Raw genomic sequence first — 10230 nt, 5'->3', positions numbered from 1 at the left:
TTCTTTTGCTCTTTCCTTCTATTTATTTCTTTTCCCCTTCTCACCCTCTCTCCCCTTTTCTTTCATTTTTCACGACGGGCGCGTAACGTTTTCCGACGATATCCAGTGTTGGGGGGGGGGGGGGGGTCGCGACAACGCCCCCTTTAGCGACTGCCCTGCGAAAATCTCATCTATCCTCCATTCCTCTGAGCTGAATACATCAGCTCTGGAACAGATTTTATCCACTCTCACTGCCTAATCTTCTCCTCCACCTTTTCATTTGACACTTTGAGTACGTCTTGAAATTAGAGTAAAAAGTCTGAACAATAACATATCATAAGACTAAAATGACAATAAATCCCTATACAATGTACAAGGGGTAATGACCTCTGGCTCTTTGTTTCAAAGATTTATTCACGATCTGTTTGTATCTCCATGTTTAGAGGGAGGGTGCAGATTCATCATAAATAATGATATACTTGGTAGGATTCGTCCAAAGGACTCCATAAAAGTGTTTAAACTGGAGGTGTGTCGTATGCGGTGACCAACTTAAGGTTCGGGTTTTATTTGTAGGGATTTTTAGGGCGCTGGTTTAAAGGTTCTTAGGGATGGTTAGGATATGACAATCTACAAATGTAGACCCACATCTGCAGTGTGTGTACCACAGCTGATTCAAGGAGTCTGCATAGCAGACTAGGTCTACTGAGGCTGCGCTCGCCCTTTCAGGCTGGTGCTTCGCAAACCAGCAGCAGCGGGCTTGAGATCCCACCTCACGAACCATTCAGAGTCTGCATAGCAGACTAGGATATGACTGAAGGGGGGGGGGGGGTGCTAGTCTTTCAGTTCTTAGAATAAATGAGTTTGTATGTGCATCTGTTCTGGTATGTTTGATGTAGAACTGCTAGTCATGATCCCGTCTTGCTCGATTTTGAATAAATTGAAGAAAAAGAATTTGAAAAAGAAGAATTTGAAGGAGAAAATGGCTTTGCATAAATGCTATGTTATAGTTGAGATAAACGTTATCTTCATATTTCATTTATTGAACAAATCTTAGTATTAGAATCTATAGATCATCGAATTATCATAACTAAAAAAATGACACAATTTAAATATTTGATATTTACACAATTTATTGAGAGCTCCTTATTTTTCCTCTCTTTATCCAATGATCCATTTAATCATTTAGACCCATATACTTGTAGAACATTCTTAATATAATCTTCCTTGATTATAATCACATAAAATATTTGGAAATGATGTATAAAAGTACTTTGAACATATTTAATTTACAGGTATAACAAAGATAAAGAATTTATATATCTAAACAGAACGAAATCTTAAGTAAATTCATGATATAATAGCATATAAATTTGGTTGATTATTTAATAAAAAAAATCTGGAAATTACATAGTAAAAATTCAATCATACCGTGATGACAATGAAGGATATTTTACTTCATGCTTTCATCACAAAATCTTTCTCAATGACAATGGGAAACTTAAGTAATAATTATACTAAACAATTATTGGAAGGCTCGTATATCTATAAATTCATGTTAACATATGCAAAAAATAAAGCGAGAAGGAAATCACAATTGGAAGCATGATTTTTGTTGTAATTATTCATCAACTCCAAGTTGAAGCAGTCATGTATAGTAGATATTTCACATCAAGAATTATAGGAAGAGAGTGGCATATGAGTTTGCGGGCGAATGGAAGTTTTATAAAAATGTCAGTAATGAGAAATGAATATCAAAATGACATAAACGTATGAAAAAAGTATATCAAATTCAGAGGAATTGCCTGAAGAGAAAAGTGCATGTGAAACATATATATGTTTGTGTGTGTGAAATAAAAGTCTGAGCTTATGTAAACAATTGTAAAGAAGAGTTTAAAGCTCCTTCAACACATCGTAATATTCATCTATGTTCCAGAACTGTCAGCAAGGCATTCTTTGGTGATTTCTAAGTATTTTTTTTCAACGTTAAGACCTTGCAAATTTAAGTTTGTCACAGACTCTTTATCCCTAAATGCATATATATATATACACACACACACAGTATTCGTCCCATAAAAAAAGAAGCCGAGATTTAGCAGTGATTTATCGTAACTTAATCATGAATAAAATAGACAAATGAGCTACCAATGTAGAGCTTAGAATCTAATCTTGAATCTGAAATTACTTAATATTATTCTTCATTCACACGTGAGTGGACATAAACAATTTGAAGAATGATATGAATACAAAAACTCATGTGGCGGGGGTATCTGAATTTCAAAAAGAAAACCACATGCCTGAAAAATTCAATATCTGCTCTTTTGTTTGATACCTTAATCACAGAAAATGGTCAACAAATGCTTGTATTTCCATAATTTAATTAAAAACGTGTTTTCACCGCTTTCCCACAGAAGCTATCGCCCGGTAACAAATAACATGACGGAGTGTCGAGTGAGGCTGAACGCTATATAGCCTGTACTGTAAAAACTCTTTATTTTATGAAATTACTGAAATTCAAGCCTTATTTCAAATAACCAGAACTTTGTTATTTCTTGTCCATTTTCTGACTTTGAGGTATCATATTAAAGAGCAGATATTGACCTTTTTAAATGTGGTTTTCTTTTTGAAACCCAAATACAGCCCGCCAAGTGACTTTTTGGTATCCCCTCTTCAAATTGTTTTTGCTCACTCATGCGTGAATGAGAAATAATCTAAATAATTTCAGATGCAATAAGAGATTCTAAGCTTTACAATGGTAGGTCATCAAATTCAAATTGTTTTTGCAAACTCATGCGTAAATGAGAAATATTCTAAATAATTTCAGATGAAAGAGAAGATTCCAAGCTTTACAATGGTAAAGGTCATTTGTCCATTTTTTGTGAGTAAGTTATGATAAATCATCGATAGATCTCAGTTTCGTTTTTGTAGGACGCACTGTGTGTGTATGTGTGTGTGTATATATATATACTTATATACTTGATTGTTAAGATAAACATTGTATTTCATATGTCAAATTCATTAAATTCATTTATATATATCTGCATAATATTCGAAGAATCAATAAATGCTATAGTACATAGAATAAATAAATGGATAGAAAATATATAAGAAATATACATATTAAGTACTGGGTTCAAAACAGCTCTATGAGGAAATGTTTTATCATAAGGAATGATAAGAATTACGTAAATCAAATTAAAGGATTGAAAAGATGTGCCTAATTATTTTACTTGTATTTCAACATGCTCATGAGCCAGTCACCAAAATAAATATAGACGATTAAAAAATATATAATTGTTACATTCAAAATTAAAAGGCACCAATCCCCAAATCAATAACTTTTAGGAAATGCTTGCACTGAATCCATGTATCAACATTTGTTCTCTTATTAATCACCTTCAGACAGAGACTTTCATGGATGAATCATGATCATTAATCAATTAGTATATGACATAAATTGTAAAGTTTGACATAAATGATCATTAAAGAGGCATATCCTATAATGGGGGATTTGTAGCACTGGGGGAGGGGGGGGGGTATTTGGGGCTATAGGGATTTGACTCACATACTGTATCAATGAGATACCACCACTTTTGTATATTTATGCTTAGAGTTATAATCCTACCATGGAGATATCCATTTCTAGTTCAACCTACACATAAGAGCTAATTTACAAGATTTTAAACAAAGCTACTGCTCAACTCAAATTCTTATGTCAGTTTCATTTTAGCCAGTTGCATACAGATGAAGGGGCACTTCCCCTCTAAAATTTTTAACAACCAGGAAAAGAAAAAAGGAAAGGGAGAAGGGTGGAATATGATATTTGAAGATTATGTTAAAATCTATCACAAAATTGGATTTTTGTAGTAAAAATGAAAAACATTTTGCTAGCTTGCAACGTTTTATAAATTTGCCTGATAAGCCATATCTGGCCCCCTCAAAATATTTGGCTCATTATGGCATTCACTTTTTATTTACAATATCACCCAAATCCTGCTTCTGTATACTGCCATTGCTGATCATGAAAAATATGGAAATATCTGTTCACAAAATATTGGTTTGTATATGGAAACAAATATTAAATTAGCTTTTCTGAATGCAGGCATGAAGATACAGTGGTTAACCATCTGCTGACAATACATGGATTCATCCAATTATAAAAAGTTTTTGTTTCCCTCTACAGACAGAGCTAGGGAGATAACAGAGTACTGAAAATAGCATATTATTAACAAAATGATGAAACATATTTGAAATACAGGATACCGCATGCATTGTGAAATAAAGATAAAATCTATAGGCACATGATGCAAATCCTGAATTGAAAAAAAAGTTATTGTAAAATAAATTAGCTGTAATTTGTGATATAGGACTATATAAGAGCAATAAAAGTGTGTAAGCAGAAGGGTTAAATGCAAGCTCACATCAATTCAATTACTGTCATGATTGTTGTTTGGATACTTTAATGTACTGAAATATTTGTCATATCATCTTGATGTATAAATGAAAGGAGAAATCAAATGTCCTACTTCAAATTCTTATCATTTAACTAATTCAAAAACCTTCATTGTGATATATAATGTTTTAAACATCCATGCTGATTGGAATGCCAATTACCAATTTCAAATAAAAAAAAAATAGTTCAAATGGAAAGAAAAATGATATTAGTAATGATAGCTGGCAATGTTATAAATTTTACCATGGCTGACATGAAAAACATCTAACCTTTTTGTAGATATATTTTCGCACTTCATCCTTCTTAATTTCATCTAGGAATATTATTGCAGATAATAATAGCTATTTTTTATATAGTGTTTATCCCATAATGGCCCAAAGCGCTTTACAGCATATTATTATTATGGTCATCTGACCCTTGCATGCCCGCAAACAGTGTATGTACCTTCTCCACTCCCTGGGGAGCATTCCAACAAGAGTTCCAAGACTCAATTGCTAGGCAAACTACATAGGCTTTTCGCATCCTACTGGGTACTCATTTAGCACCTGGGTCGAGAGTGGCAATATGTGGATAAACGCCTTTCCAAAGGATGCTAGACTGCGGTGGGATTCGAACACATGACCTTCTGTTTTCAAGGTGAGAGTTGGAACCACTACACCACGGCTCTTACCAGATTATTACCTGACCAAAGGACATTGGTGCTATTACCTAGCTAAAGGACATCGGTGCTATATCCTGGCCAAAGGACATTGGTGCTATTACCTGGCCAAGGACATTGGTGCTATCACAAAATTGATTAACAATCAAATGAATCCAAGACCTTCTTAAACAGTTCTAAGAGCGTAATCATAAACTAGACTTATATACTTCACAAATATTCTACTTTATTCAAGCTAATTACTTTCTCCTTCATTCATCCAACAGATCCCTTGTGCACCAATTTATTCCCATTCACCACAAGCTAGTATCTAAACTATATAAGTGCAATGAACTTGATAGTCTACATCTCTACTCTTAATATAGTAATATATCATTAAAATGTGCCTTATTTGGTAAACTGAAATGAGGAAAGTAATAAGATTAACCTCCATATTTAAACTACCTTGTATTATACTCTGATAATTATGGACAATTATCACTTTCAAAATGATACATCTGCATATTCATAAGTCCCTTTAATACTTGCTAAATTTCAAGATATACATGAGGTACAATAGGACTGTAAGTACTAACTGCCATTGAATACTACATGGCAAGACTTAGAGGGTGTTTCACAAATATATTTGCAATTTTTTAATGCAAATTTACATGGTGTGTCAATTGTATCAAAAACAAAGGGATATTTACCGCTTCTTGCAAGAAGCCACAAGTGCTCAAGCGCAAATTTACAATTACCATACATATGGATAGCTACATTTAACTTACATAACTTAATTTTAAATGGAAATGAAAAATATTTATCAAACCTTTCAATAATGTATGTTAATATCAAATAGTTAGACCTGAACAAGGTTTCTGATCCAATGTTGATGCAAATAAATTTCTTATAAAATGGGCAGATGTGTGCATAGGTTTCATAAAGACTGACTGATACAATCCATACATATTGAATGTTGAGGGCACATCTGGTAAATAACTATCATCAATTCAATCAATCACAACCACAGAGTTGATATTGATTTCAATCACAAATCATTATAAGACACAGTTACATCGCAATAACCTGCCATCTTTGTCTGTATGTTACACATGTCAACTGATTTTTATTCATATATCCTCATTATGGTTATCTTTAGCTCTTCATCATTATGGTTCTCAATGAGGTCTAATAAACCCTTAATTCAAGACGTCACACTGATATCACAAGAATGTAATTATATGTTGCTAAGAAACAGATTTTTCAATAATAATCCTAATCCAATAAATATCAGGCACTTAAAACGATTCCATGACATTTGCTTCAGTGACAATTGCTCCGATGGAAAATCTGCACGTTAAGCCAAACATAAAACCTAACCTCCATAATTAAATAAACCCTAATCATTATCTTTACATGATTCTGAGCCAAAAACTCTATCATAATCTGAACTCTAACCCTATGCCCTCTGAGATATCAAGACGAGAGAAAATGTCGCAGGAGCAATTGTTATGACCCCCATAAACTTACAATTTATTCATTACACCTGTGATCAGATTTATTCAGTTTTGCCTTCACACAACATGCACATTCTCTGCTCCCTAGGGAGTATTTGAGCCAGTTGAAATGACAGGTACTTACAATACTATGCAAAGTACAATCCACTAATATTTCACAGGATTAGAATCTTTTCAATATTCTTTTACCCATTTTATCAACAAGGTAACAAGATGGACATCAATATGCTTTTTCAATCAAGAGGAAAACTATTATAAAATCAATTTCCATCCTTTTCCCCTTTTTAAACCATAGCCCTACATAGAAATAAACTAGGGATAATATTAATGACAGAGAGCAGTTTGGGATCACTCTAGCCATTAATGATTAAGAGTTTTGTCCAATCATGCATTTAAAAGAATACATTTTTCCTTAGCATACATGGAAACTACCCAACAATATTTGGTACATTATTCTGACATATTAAAAAATCATTGTTTCATATCCCTCAAGTGTGTATTTGTGTAAATTTGATACAGGTAATCATATCATTTTTTTTATCAAAACCCTAACTTGAAAAGCATGAAAAGTGATCAGATGATCAGATGTTTTAAGTGAATAGTACTGCACAACTAAATATTCAAGACACTCTAGTTCCTGTTTAAAACAAGTACTAAAATTTCAAATTTGTTACAACTTGAAATCGCACCCAACTCTGTAGTTTGTAACTAATCAGCAAGCAATTCATCCAGTCCACTCAAAAGCCATTATAAGAAATGACCGCAGTTCATCAGCAAGTATGACAGATGTTCATAGTATCACTTCAAAGGAGCAAAAGCTAAAATATATATTTCTTATATAAATACTCCTGAAGCCAGTTTATTTCTATGTGACAAGAAGATGAGGTGTCCATCATGATTTTTCTGAGCCAGATCGTGATTTGAGAGTGAGTTTCATGAATTCAGGCTGAAGTGCAGCTTTCTCCAATGTTTCTAGGTTCTTGATGCTTTCCTCTTCTTCCTGTATTAAGAAAAATATTCAGATTTTATCATTTGTATAGTATACATCATAATTTTTTATAATGGAGGAGACATTCCTGATTATTATTTAGATGTAGGGTTTTAGAGACGCAGATATTTTTTGACGTCTTGGAAGTTGTTTCAGAGACAAAATATTAAAACTGATTTTTAACATGCATGCCTATGAAAACCATCCAATATTGAAAATATTGGACAAAATGAATATTTCGCCCCTCCCACAAGATTGTCATTGGTTAATATATGATCGTGCGCACGAAGCTATTGTTACATAACAATGAAATTGCGTATTAGTTGCCAGGAGGTGTGGCAAAGGGGCGTCAATTTATTGAATTCAAATGCGCTTGCACTATACACTAGCGCATCTTTACTTTCGTGTTTCTCGCCTGACTACTCTATTACAGAGATTTCTTTCTTTTTAATGACAATACTCTGGCGCCATGCTCATGATTTACAGGATTGCCATAAATGATGATTGCTAAAAACAATTTTTTTGCTTCATTACTTTTTGTTTAGCTTTGTGGGGGTATCTAAATAATAATATTGGATAACCAATTTTCATGGGATGCGTAGAAATATTGTTACTCGCTGAAGAACAATACTGGATTCGTCTCCAACTCATCCAATATTGTTCTTCAGCTCGTACAATATTTCTTCACATCCCACTGAAGGCAATCCAATATTCCCTAAACATTATGAGAAGTGGACCAAGTACAATGAAAGGTATATGATAAGATTCCCTGTATTTACTGCAATAGTTTTCAGATGATATTTGTGTCTCAATAAGACATCATTGCAGCAATCAGGATGCATGGGAACATTTTGTAAACATAAAGCCTGTCATGTTGTCTTAAATACTAATACATAATAACGTTACAATTTATAATGTGATCATACACATGCACTCTGTCCAGAGAGTGTTTAAGGCACTATTTGTCATTTGTGCATTTTAGCAATGACTTCGCTGATGTTTTTTATAATGCAGAGAATCTTTTGCCAAAATCCCTTCATAACAAAGCAGTCTTTGTTGAAAATTGCTGAATCAAAACAGCAGTGTCGTCCTGGACTCTGGACAAACAACATATTTGCAATTTTTTGTCAGGTCGATCTTAAGAAGATGTGGTGTCCAAGACCACCAACTGTCGATAATAAACTCTAATCTGTCCATTGTGATTTTATGGGCATTTACAATAGATTCTGAATGTTACAGAAAAAGACTGCGAAGTAGATGATAAAATATGCTATATCACACACTAGCTTTAGCCTTGTGATCCCTGCGCATAAGCATTTCATGGAATTTGTACCCATCTACTGCTCAGTTTGGTGTAGCACAAGTGCTAAACAGAATTAACGCTATGGCTTGATTCCAACCTTTGTCTCTCTGATTGAAAGGCTAAAGTCAGAATCACCAGACTACTCTGCTTCAATCTTTGCATTATTTAAGTATTATGATCATTCTTACTGTCATCTTGAGTCTTTCTACCAGTTTAACATCAAGGCTTGTCCTCCTAGAATTCTTCTCTGCCTCCAAGGCTTTTAGGGATTTCTTCTGACTTCTATCTCGGAAGACCTTCTTGAGTTCATCTTGCTTCAGGACTGACCTCCCACTGTAAATATCATGGACAAAATAAAAAGTAACATTAAGGCTTCATTTCCTTGAAATGTCATTTTTATTTCAAGAATACCATAGAATAATGAAATAATTATAATCCATCATCGATCCATGACAGTAAAGTTCATGATATTTCAAATGAATTTTCAGAAACAGAAGCTGACACCTCTTAAACGGCAAGAAACACAGTATTCTATTTCGTTTTCTACAGTGTCTCTTTTACTCTCTCTTGTTTCCTTGTATATTATAAAAAATTATATACAGCATTTGGTATTTTCACAATCAAACAATATCATTTTACAACAGTCCATGCTATTTGAAGGAATCACATTCTGATGCATGCAGTTTGTCTTTATAAGTATGTCCTCTTGATTCAAATATATTAGCATGAGCTTCAAACAACAGCTCAAACACTAAAGCTGGTTTCCTGCTTCATGAAATCCATTCTTCACATTATAACATAACTACCAAAGAAACTATTTTGCTATCAACGAAATCAGAATCATTTACATATATTGAAAGGAGAGCTTTGATTTTTTTTTCCTTTCATAATCTTTTGATAACATAAGCCACTTTGATGAACAATTTAAACCTAAATAAAGTAAAAAAAACAAAACAGGTTTAACATCACTACTGGTAGACCAATAATCCTAATGTAGCTTTAGATGTAGACTCTTAATTATGTTTACAAAAATATCTTCATTGCTCCAAAGATCACAGACTCTCTAAGATTTTCTATTATAACAAGGCAAAAGCAATTTTGTGTCTCGCCCACATATGAAAATAACCAGAAATATCGTGATTCACGAGGGCATGCAACAGAATTGTATCAAAACTTCATTGTAATATGACTGGGATGGAATAACACTTGCCTTAAGAGCCTTGCACGTAAACTTTAATGTTGACCTGAAAATGACCTTTGACCTTATCATGTGACCTCCGACTGCAGCATAACATGCAGGTCCCCCAAGTCCATCTACCATCCAGGTTTGGTTGAAAAGCACCTTACGGTTGCGGA

At 33.6% G+C, this 10230-nt stretch overlaps 1 protein-coding gene across 9 annotated transcripts in view; it reads right to left on the bottom strand.

Moving 5' to 3' along the window:
• Positions 1-2391: 2391 nt before the first annotated feature.
• LOC121410462 (DENN domain-containing protein 2A-like) overlaps positions 2392-10230 on the bottom strand; it is a 61273-nt gene continuing 53434 nt past the window's right edge. For all 9 annotated transcript variants that reach the window (XM_041602566.1, XM_041602569.1, XM_041602565.1 and 6 more), the window contains 2 exons: positions 9063-9207; positions 2392-7583 (listed from right to left, as the gene is read on the bottom strand). In XM_041602566.1, the coding sequence (XP_041458500.1) occupies positions 7476-7583; positions 9063-9207 (253 nt within the window). In that variant the 3' untranslated portion in view covers positions 2392-7475. The remainder of the gene's footprint in view (positions 7584-9062; positions 9208-10230) is intronic.

Source organism: Lytechinus variegatus, chromosome 3 (assembly GCF_018143015.1).
Source record: "Lytechinus variegatus isolate NC3 chromosome 3, Lvar_3.0, whole genome shotgun sequence".
NCBI lineage: Eukaryota > Metazoa > Echinodermata > Echinoidea > Temnopleuroida > Toxopneustidae > Lytechinus > Lytechinus variegatus.
Note: the sequence above shows the minus strand (reverse complement) of the source record. Positions and strands in the feature narration are given on the sequence as shown.